At 39.2% G+C, this 16,589-nt stretch overlaps 1 protein-coding gene across 3 annotated transcripts in view; it reads right to left on the bottom strand.

Moving 5' to 3' along the window:
* LOC136875934 (BRCA1-associated RING domain protein 1) overlaps nucleotides 1–16,589 on the bottom strand; it is a 200,257-nt gene that overhangs the window by 159,635 nt on the left and 24,033 nt on the right. For all 3 annotated transcript variants that reach the window (XM_068225354.1, XM_067149556.2, XM_067149562.2), the window contains exons 2-3: nucleotides 14,297–14,491; nucleotides 13,745–14,192 (exon numbers count right to left, since the gene is read on the bottom strand). In XM_068225354.1, coding sequence (XP_068081455.1) covers nucleotides 13,745–14,192; nucleotides 14,297–14,491 — 643 coding nt within the window. The remainder of the gene's footprint in view (nucleotides 1–13,744; nucleotides 14,193–14,296; nucleotides 14,492–16,589) is intronic.

Below are 16,589 nucleotides of genomic sequence, written 5' to 3'. Positions count from 1 at the left end.
TCCCTGGCTATTTCCCGCCAGTATTCAGTCAGGCTGTTATACTCGGTATGCAGCAGTAATCCCATCTGTCGGAGTTGAGAGGCTGCATAAGAGACAAAGAACATCACAACGAACAATGGTCAATGTAATGTTATTGTTGATCAATGTTATGCGCTTTCGATATTGTAGGCCTTCACATTTCATTTTATTCCGACTCTGAAATACCACTCTTATCATAGTCGGTACGGTAAAACTGAATAAAAGATAAATGATCGGAAATTGTATTCTCTATAACTTGTTATATAGTACTTTTCGATAGATCTATTAACATTGGTATTTAAAAATTCTATTTTAGGCGCCTTTCCCTAAACTACAATTTCATCCAGGATGAATAAAATTGTTTATAGATTAGACTCTAGTTATTCCCCGACTCTATATACCGATTTTCAATAAATTCTGTTAACCCAATTTCTCGTGGCTCGGCGTTGATATGGACTTAGCAACAAAAATACAAATTCACGAATATCTGTGTTATCATAGCCGGTACGATAAAAATGTATAAGATAAATGGTCGGAAAATTAATTCTATATAACTTTGGTTATATAGTATTTATCGATACAACAACTAATAATATAAATATTTGATAATTAAATTTTAGGCCTTCCCCTAAACTACCATTTCACTCAGCGTAAATAAAATCATTTCTAGCTTAAATTGTAGCGATGTATTCCTCGACTTTGCATACCAATTTTTATTAAGGACTACAAAAAACAAATATTTGAAAATTAAATTTTAGGCCTTCCACTAAACTACATTTCTATCAGCGTGAATAAAATTATTTACGGCCTAGATTGTAGCAACTTATTCCCCGACTTTGCATACCGATTTTCATCAAATTCTCTCTGGCCGTTTTCTAGTGATGCGTGTACATACATACATACATACATACATACATACATACATACAGACAGACATTACGGAAAAGTAAAAAGTACATTTCCTTGTTACTGTGGACATCACTGATACAGAAATACCATTCTTTCAAATTCTGAGCAATGTACAGACAAAACTCTTATTTTATATATATAGATGTACGACTGTACTATATTAAGAAAGATAGTCATGAAAAGAATAGGCAGAGGTGTAAGCAGTCATATTTTGTAAAGAAGGTATAAGCACAAATAAAACTTATTTAGATTTAAGATTATTGTGCATTTTAAAAAGGTTATTGGCCAGGCAATACAATACTGTGTATATGAAAATCGTAAAGGTTTTTTAAAATGCAAATGTTTTGGAGATAACTGATTAATTCACCTCTGCTATTCTGGTCAAGAGTCTTCATTGTTGTTGTTTGAGTCATCAGTCCATAGACTGGTTTGATGCAGCCCTCCAAGCCACCCTATCCTGTGCTAACCTTTTCATTTCTACGTAACTATTGCATCCTACAACTGTTCTAATCTGTTTGTCATATTCATACCTTGGTCTACCCCTACCGTTCTTACCACCTACACTTCCTTCAAAAACCAACTGAATAAGTCCTGGGTGTCTTAAGATGTGTCCTATCATTCTCTCTCTTCTCCTCGTCAAATTTAGCCAAATCGATCTCCTCTCACCAATTCGATTCAGTATCTCTTCATTCGTGATTTGATCTATCCATCTCACCTTCAGCATTCTTCTGTAACACCACATTTCAAAAGCTTCTATTCTCTTTTTTTCTGAGCTAGTTATCGTCCATGTTTCACTTCCATACAATGCCACGCTCCACACGAAAGTCTTCAAAAACATATTTCTAATTCCGATATCAATGTTTGAAGTGAGCAAATTTCTTTTCTTAAGAAAGCTCTTCCTTGCTTGTGCTAGTCTGCATTTTATGTCCTCCTTACTTCTGCCATCGTTAGTTATTTTACTACCCAAGTAACAATATTCATCTATTTCCTTTAAGACTTCATTTCCTAATCTAATATTTCCTACATCACCTGTCTTCGTTCGACTGCACTCCATTACTTTTGTTTTGGACTTATTTATTTTCATCTTGTACTCCTTACCCAAGACTTCATCCATACCATTCAGCAACTTCTCGAGATCATCTGCAGTCTCAGATAAAATAACAATATCATCGGCAAATCTCAAGGTTTTGATTTCCTCTCCTTGGACTGTGATTCCCTTTCCAAATTTCTCTTTGATTTCCTTTACTGCCTGTTCTATGTAAACATTGAAAAGGACAGGGGACAAAGACAAACTGCAGCCTTGCCTCACTCCTTTCTGGATTGCTGCTTCTTTTTCAAAGCCCTCGATTCTTATCACTGCAGACTGATTTTTATACAGGTTGTAGATAATTCTTCGTTCTCGGTATTTGATCCCTATCATGTTCAGAATCATAAATAGCTTGTTCCAATCAACATTATCGAATGCCTTTTCTAGATCTACGAATGCCATGTACGTGGGCTTGTCCTTCTTGATTCGATCCTCTAAGATCAGACGTAAAGTCAGGATTGCTTCACGTGTTCCTACATTTCTTCTGAAGCCAAATTGATCTTCTCCCAACTCAGCTTCAACTTGTTTTTCCATTCTTCTGTAAATAATACGTGTTAAAATTTTGCAGGCATGAGATACTAAACTAATGGTGCGGTAGTTTTCACACCTGTCAGCACCGGCTTTCTTGGGAATAGGTATAACAACATTCTGCCGAAAATCGGATGGGACTTCTCCTGTCTCATACATCCTGCACACTAAATGAAATAACCTTACTATGCTGGTTTCTCCTAAGGCAGTCAGTAATTCAGAGGGAATATCATCAATTCCAGGTGCCTTGTTCCTATTTAGGTCACTCACAGCTCTGTCAAACTCTGACCTCAAAATTGGGTCTCCCATTTCATCAGCATCAACAGCCTCTTCATGTTCCAGAACCAAATTATCTACATCATTACCTTGATACAACTGTTGGATATGCTCCTGCCATCTTTCTGCTTTGTCTTCTTTCCCTAGAAGTGACTTTCCATCTGAGCTCTTAATATTCATGCACCTAGATTTCCTGTCTCCAAAGGTTTCCTTGATTTTCCTGTACGCAGCATCCACCTTTCCCAGGACCATACAGCCTTCGACATCCTTGCACTTCTCCTTCAGCTATTCTTCCTTAGCTACCTTGCACTTTCTATCCACTTGATTCTTTACTCGCCTGTATTCTTTTCTGCCCTCTTCATTTCTAGCATTCTTGTATTTACGTCGTTCATCAATCAGGTCTAGTATCTCCTGAGTTATCCACTGATTCTTAGTTGATCTTTTCTTCCTTCCTAACATTTCTTCAGCAGCCCTACTGACTTCATTTTTCATGACTCTCCACTCTTCCTCTATTGTGTTTCCTTCAGCCTTTTCATTTAGTCCTTGTGCAACATGTTCCTTGAAACAATCCCTCACACTCTTTTCTTTCAACTTGTCTAGATCCCATCTTTTTGCATTCTTTCCTTTCTTCAATTTCTTCAACTTCAGATGGCATTTCATGACCAATAAGTTGTGGTCAGAGTCCACATCTGCTCCTTGGAAAGTTTTGCAATCCAACACCTGGTTTCTGAATCTCTGCCTAATCATAATGAAGTCTATTTGATACCTTCCAGTGTCTCCAGGTCTCAGCCGTTGTTTGTGGTGTTTGCAATGACTAAATTATGATCAGTGCAGAATTCAACCAGCCGACTTCCTCTTTCATTCCTTTGTCCCAATCCAAATTCTCCTACTGTACTACCTTCTCTTCCTTGGCCTACCACTGCATTCCAGTCTCCCATCACAATTAGATTCTCGTCACCTTTTACATATTGTATTAAATCTTCTATCTCTTCATATATTCTTTCAATTTCTTCATCATCCGCTGAACTAGTAGGCATATAGACCTGCACTATTGTGGTGGGCATTGGTTTGGTGTCTATCTTGACGACAATAATTCTTTCACTATGCTGGTCGTAGTAGCTTATCCGCTGCCCTATTTTCTTATTCATTATTATACCAACTCCTGCATTTCCCCTGTTTGATTTCGTGTTGATAATTCGGTAGTCACCTGACCAAAAATCCTGTTCTTCCTGCCAACGTACTTCACTTATACCAACTACATCTAAACTTTAGCCTATCCATCTCCCTTTTCAGATTCTCTAACCTACTACAACGATTCAAACTTCTAACATTCCACGCTCCGACTCGCAGAATGTCAGTATCCATCTTCCTGATGATCGCTCCCTCTCGAGTAGTCCCCACCCGGAGATCCGAATGGGGGACTATTTTACCTCCGGAATATTTTACCCGGGAGGAAGCCATCATCAGTACATCATTCATACAGAGAGAGCTGCATGTCCTCGGGAGGTAGTTACGGCTGTAGTTTCCCGTTGCTTTCAGCCGTGTAGCAGTATCAACACAGCTAAGCCATGTTGAGTATTATTACAAGGCCGTATCAGTCAATCATCTAGACTGCCGCCCTTGCAACTACCGAAAGGCTGCTACCCCCCTTTCGATGAACCATTCGTTAGTCTGGTCTCTCAACAGATACCCATCCGATATGGCTGCACCTGCGGCTTGGCCATCTGCATCATTGGGACACGCAAGCCTCCCCACCACGGCAAGGTCACATGGTTCGCAGAGGAGGGAGTCTTCATTATCGCAGAAAAATTTTATATTCTAAAAGTATTAAATTTGATGGTAATAATTATATAATCAGTAAAAATATCAGTTGGCATGAGCGTTACATGCGTGACATCACCATGAAATCATCAAATGTAACTAAATAAAACCTGAGATAGAAAGCATAGTTCAAGATATGTGGAATAAAAATAATGCAACAGCAATGTTCATATTCATATCACCAATGGACCAAAACAGATTACTGTATATTTGTTGGAAAGTCGTCAAAGCAAATCTTTGAGAAACTCGACTATGTATGAAATTAAATTTGAGTCAAAGATTTCATCAGTACAGGATGGAAAGGTGACTATAGCCAACACATTTCTATGGTAGAAAATCTTGTACATAAACTTGAGGTTATTGGAGAAAACATAATACTGTGATAATGACAAAAATAATGATTATGGGTACAATTCCAATTGGATCTAGATAATATAGTTTTGTGGTACGATGTAAATAAATTTTGTATAAATATTCAGAAGTGTAAATACATAAGACTAAGAAGAACTAGATAACCACTATAGAATCAACCTACTCTATGTGGAAACCAATTACTGCCTTCCAACTTCATCAAACTGCTCGGCATTCACATAACAATCTAAATTGGAATAAGCACGTGGAGGAAATGAAGTATAAGGCATACAGAGAACTAGGTTTTGTCCATAGATGTCTCACTGAAGGAAAAAGTAAAGCCCTATGAACAGCATACAAACATTTCCCTAGTGCAGCCCATACTACTCTGTGGTCTTTCTTCCTGGCATGCAATGACAATGGAAAATATGAGCCAAGCAGAGTGGATAATAAACACATTCCTTTAAACATAGCCACGTGACTGTCACCAGTGAAATAGTTACATAAACAAATAGATGTAGCCTTTCAACTTTCCACTGCCTGAAGCTTAATTACCGCTCTGTTAAGACAGGCTAAGGAGTTACTCTAGTTCTTCTCTCACCAGAACCACCTCATATTTAGATCCTAGCCATACACTAGTGCTTGGCTATGGAACCTTCTACCACCAAAAGTAAAACTACTTTCTCTTCCTCACTTCCTCCACACAGCAAAGAGAAATTTATTTTAAACCCATGTGATGTATATAATTTGTAAAAAAATTAGTATTTCAAGAATGATGTGTGAAAGTTTAGTTGAATGTGGGTGAATGTGTATGTGTGTGCAGTGGTTATGAATGAATATGAGCTGGGAAGGGTGTATACAGAGGTATGGGTGAGGGTACAGATGACTGGATCTACTTACTCTTAATATTAGCATAAAATTGGTTGCTTTCCATTCATCATTGTTCATGGAGGGAGTATTAAAGAATTCTGTGTCTATTTCTGCAGTTTTCTGGAGCCGTTCATCCAGGAACCTTTTGGTAGTTGGGGTTGGTGTCAGATTATAAGTTGTCATCAGGTCTTCTATGAAAGAAGATGTTCCTGCTAGCTGGTATACAAGTCTATTTGGTGAAAACTTTGAGATGCAGAGTGCTCTCTTTATGCATCTGACTTTGGTTCTGTCTAAAATTTTCAGATTCTGTATGAAAGATACGGCCATGTTATCTCAACTTTAATAATGACATTGCTGCTCTTAGTGAAAGGGATTTGTGATCACAAATCTCCATTGCGGCCTTTATCGCAGCTGTTGTTCTATCTTCAATGTGCCTTGTGAAAATGAATCCAGTGATTTGTAGAGTCACTCCTAAATATTTGAAAGATTTGAATATTTCAATTGTTTGGTTTCTGCAGGTAAATGTACCTGTTGACGAGAGTTTCCCTCGTGGAACTTCATGACCATCTTACTCTGGATTATATGCATGCCATTCTCTTGAGACCATTCCACTAGTCTATTAAATGTTTCCTATAATGTGTTCTTGCTGTTGCTCAATTAAACCATATCATCTGCATATACATAATTATATCTCCTGTTACTACCTTTTGTACTATGTCATGTGTGATCATATTAAACATCATGGGGCTCACCTTGTAATACACCGTCCATTTGTATGATGTCTCTTGACTGAAGAAGACCATCACTGATGTTTTTTACATTCACTTCCATGATTCTGATTATTAATTGGAGGAACTGATTTTCAGGTCCTAAAGCAGCTTCGAGCTTCTGTATGAGGTTGTTTTGGTTTACCCCATCAAATGCCTTTGTATAGTCAATGAATACAGCAAAAGTGTGCCCTTTTGATTTCCTTACTGAATCTCCAATATACAAGTACACAGTGCACTGCTTGTACTGTAGATCTCCCTGGTATGAATCCATATTGTTCCATTGGCATGGTTTCCAACAACTGGTCATAGATCCTGTTCCTAATTACAGTATATTGAATAGCATCTTAAAAGCGGAACATTCTAGCACAATCCCTCTGAACGAGTCAGGAGAGCTCTGAGGTCCTTTACCTTTATATAACACCTTTACCATTGATCATCTCCTGGCATTAGGGATCACTCGGAGTTCTATACATTTGTTACATAGTGCTGTCCATATGCTGACTGTGTACAGGAGGGCCTACCTGATTAGTTGATTTGTGATATCTGCACCAGCAGTTTTGTGGGATTTGCTTTTCTATACAACTGACCACACTTCTACTTATGTTATATCCAAGTATGCCACAGTTTCAGGTCGATTTCTTGTCGAGTCATATTGGGCAAGTTTTGTTTCTCTTAGCACTTCAGAATAGTGAGCCTCCCAAGTTTCCATAGGGATGTAAGCTGCCATTGTGGTGTTCCTAATGTAAAGTATTCTGTAAGGTTTATTTTCTGCTTCTTCAATTAGTCGCTATTCCATCCTTTGTGCAAATTCATTTTTCTTAGTATGGAATAGTATAGCACATGTCATTCTCTCCTGAGTATATGTTCTCCAGTTTTCTGAGTTTGGTGAGTTCCTGAACATATGTAGCACTTGGAGAACCTTATTTCTTTCTGTATATCTTTCTCTATCAAACCAAGGTTTTCTTGTCCATTTAGAGGGCAGCTTAACTGCATTAGTTAGAAGAGACTTGCAGTATGCATAATGCATTAATGATATGACCAGCCCTTATATGACTTATTACCTGTTCATGATCGAATGTCTGGTTGAAAGTCACAATGTTCAATGCTCTTGGGGTCCATTTTTGTACTGCATTTGGTTCCTGCTGGGTGATCTTCTGTACTTGGAAAACTACTCTTACTGGGAGATGCTTACTGATTATCGCCTATGAATTTGTGATTGGGACAGAATGTGTCTGCACAGTCATTGTGTCACCACTGTAGAAAAACAGATCAATGATGCTGCTCCTGCTATGTGTAATATAAGTGGAGTGATCTGTTTTGTTGAGAAGGGTTCGGCACTTTTAATTTAGCTTATGTAATCAACAGTTACAATCGCCTGCCATTATGGTCGGTGTTGCAGGGTCTACATACTCAAGGATATTCACGATACATTCAATCACTTCTGCGACTGTCATTTTAGGCCAAAGGTATAATCCTATGTATGTCCTGTAAATGGATTGAAAATGCATCATCATTTCGCTCATATGAATACTCATGGAGGAAAACTTACGATGTGTTTTAGCATCAACCTGTTCCAGGTATCGGGTTGTAAAACTATGACCTGTCTGTCCAACGTAAGAAGCTTTACACTGGACACAGGCAAGCCTCTATATGTCTGAGCCAGAAAAATGATCACTGTTAGAATTAACAACATTGTAATTGAAAAACAAATAGTGATTAGTATTATTCTTAGTATTATAGGTCGAAAAAGCTGCTTGAAAATCATGCTTCTTGAATAAATACGTTACTTAAGAAATACCAGGATTATTGTTAGTGAAGGTTAAAAATAGGTTTGTTAAGTGACTCGAAATAAGAGCACTGCTATTTTACCAATTTTTTCAATCATTCTATTAATGGTATCGATGCTAAACCCCTAAATCCATTTGACTTAGCCAACTCACATATAAATTGCATTTCCTTATTCAATTCTACTGAAAGGGGCAAGTTAAATGTGTGATAAATGAAGTTATGATGAGCAGTTCTTTTATGACTGCAGGGAGCATTTGCTGCTGTGAAAATGGGAAACCATGGAAAACCATCTTCAGGGCTGCTGGCAGTGTGATTCAAACTCTATCTCCCGAATGCACGCTCACAGTTGCGCGCCCCTAACCATACGGTCAACTCGCTCACTTGGTTCTAGGAATTCATTGATGGTTTTTCTTACTTTTGCAGCATTTCAAGTGTTGGTTGTTGTGATGACAAGAGGTGAATGAATTGCATCTCAAAGGAGCACTATATTTCTTTTATTTCTTTCCTCTTCCTCCATTGTTTTTAGTCTTCTTTGTTGATCCAACACTTCTACATCCATTAAGCCATCTTCATCCATTTTCCACTAAAATAAAATATGCACTAATAACATCAATTTAACCTCTAACTTACTGTTACAACAGAATAACAAAATGACGCAGGAAAACCAAAGCCACCTGTTGCATTCTAGGAATCACAAAACCTATTCCTAACTCATCACTGACTGTAAGGGAAGTTTTTCTGCTTGGAGTATTTCCAAGGAGATTTTCTATTTTGCTCAGAACGTTGACTTTTGAAGCTCAAAAAGTAATGGGATGTATTTTTTAATGATTCTGATTCTAAAAGTAGATTTCTATGACGCTAAAACAATAATCAAAATCTCAAATCTGAATTTTAGGCAGACAATTTTTTACAATTCAGGTTACGTCACACAGACACAGATCTCATGGCGACGATCGGATAGGAAAGGCCTATGAGTGGGAAAAAAAGCAACTGTGGCCTTGATTAAGGTACAGCCCCAGCATTGGCCTGGTGTGATAATGGGAAACTAAGCAGAGAGGTTGCTGTTCTATGCATTTTTCTTGGAGTTGCCTTGCATAGAACCGAGCTCAATAGCTGCAGTTGCTTAACTGTGGCCAGTATCCAGTAGATAGTGGTTTCGAACCCCACTGTCGGCAGACATGATGATGGTTTCCCATTTTCACAAGACAAATGCTGGGGTTCTACCTTAATTAAGGCCATGGCCGCTTCCTTCCCACTCCTAGGCCTTTCCTGTTCCATCGTCGCAATAAGAGCTGCTGACAGTGGGTCTTGAACCTATCCTCTTCCAAAAGCAAGATGACAACCACTCGCACAGTTATAGATAGGCGAAGTGATGGTTCAAGGCCCTCTCTTATGATTAACCACTGGAAGAGCATACATCTACATCGTCCTCGGCTGCTACTTACTTCTGAGTATACAATTTCTCCTGATTACAATCCACTAGCACTCAGTGCTGATTGTGATTGTACTTTTAATGACTGAACAAGCCAATTCTAGTATGAAACATGCATCCACACAGATTGCACTCAACGAATAGGGAAGTACAAGGCTGCATCTGACGGAGTACGCGTAATTGTCCTTTAAGCTCTTCATGTCTGACTCTTGCTGAAACAGTTCAAAAGCTGTAAGGATGGTTTGGCATCAAAGCAAGTGACCCTTGGCAGGTGTGTTCCAGCTTTGAGGGTTGATGTTTGTGACATTTATGGTTTGTTTAATATGGTTTTTATAACACTTCCAAGGAGCACCATGGAGTCTTGTGCCTGAGGGAAGTTTACGATAGAGGAATTGGTGAGGAAACCTGATGTTGCTCATACAGCTCACATGCCCAGCCCACTGCAGTTGATGGTCAATGACAGAGGCTTCAACATTGTTCTGCACACTTTCTCAAGAACCGCAAGATTGGAGACTTGGTTCTCCCATTTGATATTCAAGACTGAACAAAGTTTCTGCTGATGAAAATGTTCACAATTTTCTTGATGCATGGTGGTACAGGGTCTAGATTTCAAATTCATACAGCAACGATGTGATGACTGCTTTATACACCATGAGTTTGGTATGAACTGTTAGGTTTTTATTCTTAAAGACCCACTTGGATAGCCAACCATATGAAAAAAAGAACAGCCCGCTTTCCACATCCTGTTCTGATGTGCATCATTTAGACAAGATGCTCCCAGGGTATGAGAAGTGATCTACCTGTTCCAAAATGATGTCAAACAGACAGATTGAACTCAGCAAGGCTAGTCCCTGCGGCAGGTGAGGCAAGTATCTTGGTTTTTTGTGCCTGGATGGTAAGGCCAAAACGATCATATGCGCTCTTGAAGCTATTGACTGACTGCTGCTGGACCTAAGGGCTAAGAGCAGATGATTTAGTTTCATCAATGCCAGAGGTGTTGGTATATGAGGAATCACTAAGCACAGCCAGCCATGTACACAACAAAGAGCATTGAGGAAAGTATACACCCAGCTACAGTCCATGCATGACAGGAAAATCATCAGAGATGTTTTTTTCTGCTGGAGAATCTGACCAAACATACCATCATGGAGTGCTCGAACCAGGTCAGCAAATCGTTCAGGGCAACCACAGCACCTCACCACTGCCCATGTAGCAGGCCTCAGGACAGAATCAAAGGCCTATTTCAGACCATAAAACACTAAGTAGAGAAGCTGCTGTTCTATGTATTTTTCTTGGAGTTGCCTTGCACAGAACAGAGCTCGATAGCTGCAGTCACGTAAGTGCGGGCAGTATCCAGTATTAGGGAGATAGTGGGTTCAAACCCCACTGTTGGCAGCCCTAAACATGGTTTCCCATTTTCACCAGACAAATGGAGGGGCTGTACCTTAATTAAGGCCAGGGCCGCTTCCTTCCCACTCCTAGGCCTTTCCTGTCCCACCGTCACCATAAGACTTATCTGTGTTGGTGTGACATAAACCAACTTGTAAAAAAAAAAAATTAAAAGAATAAAAATTCTAAAGTCTTGCACAGAAGATCATGACAATGTCAGAAACCACAGAGACTCTAAGATTCTTCTCACAGACAACCTGGAGACAGCTAAGTAGAATCCTAGCAGGAAGTTTGCCAGCTATGGACAGCCGGGCTATACCGCATTAGTTGCCACATACACTGCAATCACTTTCTTGAATATGCTGATGATGATAGCATTCCTCAGGTCACCAGGTACTTGCTGAGTTTCCTAAATTAAAATGATTAGTGTGAAGAGTCTTGTCTGTAAGGACAAGTCTCCCCATTAAATCAGTTCTAATTGAATGTTGTCATGTCCACATACGTGCCTTTATAGGTTTCAATTTTTTAAGAGCTTCACAGAATTCCTAGTATGAAGGTGGCATTACCATCCATGTCTGCAGGGGCTACTGTGGCATATCTCAGAGGAATTCCTCTGCCGTGGTAGAGTTGCGATTTAAAAGAGGGGAGAAGTGTTGTTTCCAGTGCTCCAGGATGTTCCTGCTATCAGTAAAGGTGGTAGCATAGTTGGCTGATTTCACAGGTCCTACTGAAGAACGAATTGGTCCATACAGTTCTTTAATCCCTGCATAAAAGTTTTGCAGATCTCTGGCATCAGATAACCTTTGAAGTTCTTGATCTTTCTGATGCCACCAGTTCTTCATTTCAATGATTTGATTTTGGTATTTCTGTTTAAGATCCTGAAAATGGGCTTCTTCAAGCTGGAAGAATGATCTTGTTGAAGGGATAAAAGAGCTTGCTGTTTCACATCAGTGAGACTCATGATTTCTGCACTGTTGTCCTCAAACCAGTTTTGACATTTTTTCTTCAAAACCAATAAATTCCTTAGCTAACTCGAGGAGAACAGTTTGAATTGTTGACCATTCTTGCTCCACGTCATTTGTGATAGTTGGATTGGATGCCAGCAGCTCAGATGTAGCATTCTGGAACTGTGTAGCAATGAATCAGTCTGGAAGTTTATGGATGTCATACTTCCTTCTGGACAGACTTGAGTGATGCAGAGGGAATTTACGGTGGAAAGAGATTCTGAATCAGCAGATCAGAAGTTTGTGATATGTCTAGCAGTCATCAATAATTCTTGCGGTCTTAGTGATAAGAGAGTCTTTCTTATCACACTGCTGGGTGGCGACATATTCAAGAATATGCCAGTGCTAAGAGCTTGGGTGCATCCACGTGGTCTTAAAACTGTTAGGGCCGGGCTGAGTAGCTCAGACGGTTGAGGAGCTGGCCTTCTGACCCCAAATTGGCAGGTTCAATCCTGGCTCAGTCTAGTGGTATTTGAAGGTGCTTAGTACGTCAGCCTCATGTTGATAGATTTACTGGCACGTAAAAGAACTCCTGCGGGACTAAATTCCATCACCTCAGCATCTCCGAAAACCATAAAAGTAGTTAGTGGGACATAAAGCAAATAACATTATTATTAAAACTCTTAGGTACCTGGAACTGAGTATTGGTGACAAACAGTTCATGTTTAGTACATAGAAAGAGAAGCAATAACCCATTGGTGTAGCATATCCCAATACTATGTTTGCCCATTACATTTTTCCCGATTATCACAATTCTGGCATTGAAATCACTAAGCAATAACAGTTTGTCGTTAGGTGGTACTTTGTAGGCAAGTGTGCTCAGCTGGTGATAAAACTTGCTATTAACATCTTCATCAGTATCTAGAGTGGAGGCATATGAGGAGACGAGAGTGATGAAAATATCTTCTGTTGGTCTGCGAGTGGTATACGGAGAGTCATAAGCCATTCATTGATTGCAGTGGGAGAGAGCTAGAGGGCATTTATAAGTTTTGCCTTCACAGCAACCCCAACATGCATGCGAGCCTCACCTTCTCTCTCTTCCCTTCCCAAAAGATGATATAGCCTGGTTCGAACTCCACAATTTTTCCATCACCAGACAATCTGGTTTCACTCAAGGTGGGAACATCAATGTTACAATAAAAATCTATATTATTACTATCATCATTACATGTAATCAGGTGTGTATTAGGATGAAAAGAATGACAGGTCATAGTAAGAAGAAACAGCAGAAAACGAAGACAAGAACAAATCCCCACAGGAAATGATGAGGAGCGAGCCTATCTCTTGAGGACAGCAGTATATGGTTACCCTTTTGTGTTTTAATATTTGTCCTTTTCTCTTCCTTCTAAGCTTCTTCCTCTTCCAACACTGACCTGTCACTGTGTTCATCCTACTATGTGTTCCCTTTCAAGTTCCTGTCATTCTGTATATGACTTGATTTGTCACTTGTTCGTACCATTCCATTATTTACATTATGAAAATAGTACAAACCTTAATTTACCTTTATGCAAGCAACGTGCAGAGGAGTTTCACCCTTCTTGTTTCTTTTCATAATCTCTTTGTTCAGGCTATGCCTTGTTGGATTAGACTTTTGGTGACCTGGCGAGTTAAGCATGGGCGGATCAGAAATATGATGATCAGGTTTACTCTCTGTCTGTTCTTGTGGCGAATCTTTGGCATTTCCACTTCGTCTATTGCTCTTCTTCTTATTCTGTTTAGAGTCATCATCACCACATACGTCTATTACTTTTGTCTTAGCTAAGGTTTTTGACAATTTTCTGTCAGATGACCTAGTTCTCCGACTTTCAGAGTCATCACGTTTTGAGTTTCTGCTAATTGGTAGAGCACATTTAGGTTGCTGCTTATTGGAATTCACTTCATGTCCTTTGCCAAGCCCACAACTGACATCATTCGTGGTCTCTTTGTGATCAGTCACCTCCTTACTGCTCCTGAAAGACAACACTTTTCTTCAGCTACAACTCCATGAAGTATGAAAATATTGCTCAAACTACTTTAGTAGAAATTTTATGCAAAATGCACATGGATTACTTACCTACCAGGAGAGAGAAGTTTGCTGATGAGCTCATATCCAGTGATTATACTCTGAAATATGTGGTCAGATGTAATATCTGATTTACACGAAGGAACATCACAAACGGGGCATATATTAGAAGCATCTTCTGTACACTCTTTGCATACAAGATGCCCACAAACACTAAATCTCAATGGATTTTTAAATATCATCTTACTGAAAAGAAATAAAACTTAGGTAAAATATTCCAAAACAACTACACATCAATTAGTAACATCATCTTATTTTACAGCACTGTTCAATAAACAATACTATAGTGTAATTAAATAAAAATTGAAACAAGTGAGATGTAAGATGTTCTCATAGAGCTCTTAACAAGTATGTCAAAGTGAAATTCAAACTACACAATTTTCAGCTAAAAAAGATGAGTTTTATAAATTTATTATCACTGAGCTCAAGTGAAAAGTAATCAACGACAAACTTCAGTCAGAAATATATCTTTATCATTAAGCAAACTATTGTATGTTAAACAATGTCACAAAAATATTGCAAACTGATGAAAAGCAGAAGGAAGCTGTGGAACAGGAAAGTTTTACAATGGAAGAAGAAGATAACAGTAAAGGGAAAGATTGGAAAAGGAAGCAGAGTACAGGATGGGAAGAGGGAGGTTAAAAGGGGGAAACTGAAGGAGAAAGGGGGAAACTGAAGGAGAAAGTAGGTACTGCAGTCAACAGAAAGATAGAGGAGAGGGGATCTAATGAGGTACATAGGGTTGAGGCTCTTGTCATGGGAGACTCCACTGTTAGGCATGTGAGGCTAGTGGAGAGAGAGAGAGAGAGAGAGAGAGAGAGAATGTGTGTGTGCATGCATGCGGAGGAAAGAAGTAGGGTAAAGTTATATATACAGGGTTATTCACCTAACATGTTACACGGAAATAACTTCTAAACCATTAAAGATATCAGCATTCTGTTTTTATATTAAAAAATGGTACCCAGGGCCTTGTAAAATAACGTGCTACTTAGTCTCATGGGATGATTAATAACTGAGATATTGATACTAAATCCATATTTTTAAATGGAACGGCACAAATTCATACAGCTGATGAACTTTTAAATCAGAGTACAAGTTCAAATATGTAAGTATTTTCAAAATCGGACAATTAGTTTTTGAGATATAAGAACAGCAAGTGCTGTTTTGCATGACCCATTAGACGGCGTGAAGTCAGGCAAGGACATATTGAGGCGCAAGCAGTTTCCTGGGAGTGAGTTCAGCCACAGAATGGATACCAATCATGTAAGCGCCTCGTACACATGTGATGGGTTTGCAAAGTGTGTATGACAGATGAACACATGACAGGACAGAGAGGGTTGATGTGTTTAAAAGGAATATAATAAGTACTTTGCCTTGAAAGGAACATAACGAAAGCTATAATTGTCACTGGTTTTAGTGTACAGTTCATACTACTCTATGAGTTGAGAAATAAACATAACACAAAACACCGGAAGACCTCCTTCTAGAAAAGCAAATGGTCAGGGCTGATCGTGGTGAGATGGCAGCAACACTATTATTTATGTTTTATTTTACACGCATTAATCTCCGCAGAGCTCCAGCACGACTGTAGTAGCGTGTATTCAGGAGAGCGTAGGTTCGAGTCTTGCCTCGCCCAACCTGACAGTGATTTTCATGGTGTCCCATGTTCAACACCAGGCTAAAACCGGATAGGTACCTTTGTGATAGGCCACGGCTGACTTCCTTTCCAAATCCTTCCCATTCCCATCCGTGAGAAAAAACGCTAAACTCAGTGCAACTTATTACATGTCAAAACAAAACAAAACAACTTTAATCTCCCTTCCCCGTTGTGTGTTCGCCAGTCATACAATAACGTTGCACACCCAGGGTATGTTACAGTACTTCACATTATGTATACAGTACATGCTTGGTATCCGTTTTGTGGCTGGAATCAAGGCCAGGAAGCAGCTTGCGCCTTAATATGTCCATGCCTGACTCACGCCGTCTAATGCGGCAGCAAAACCGCGCATTGTGTTCTTATTTATATCTCAAAAAGTAATTGTCCGATTTTGAAAATACTTACATATTTGAACTTGTACGCAGTTGATCTTTTAGGCCAGCTGTATGAATTTGTGCCATTCCATTTAAAAATATGGAGTTAGTATCAATATCTCGGTTATTAATCACCCCACGAGACTAAGTAGCATGTTATTTTACAAGGGCCTGGGTGCCATTTACGAATATGAAAACAGAATGCCGATATCTTTAATGGTTTAGAAGTTATTTCTGTGTAACATGTTAGGTG

The sequence above is a fragment of the Anabrus simplex genome, chromosome 1 (genome assembly GCF_040414725.1).
Source record: "Anabrus simplex isolate iqAnaSimp1 chromosome 1, ASM4041472v1, whole genome shotgun sequence".
NCBI classification, from domain to species: domain Eukaryota; kingdom Metazoa; phylum Arthropoda; class Insecta; order Orthoptera; family Tettigoniidae; genus Anabrus; species Anabrus simplex.
Note: the sequence above shows the minus strand (reverse complement) of the source record. Positions and strands in the feature narration are given on the sequence as shown.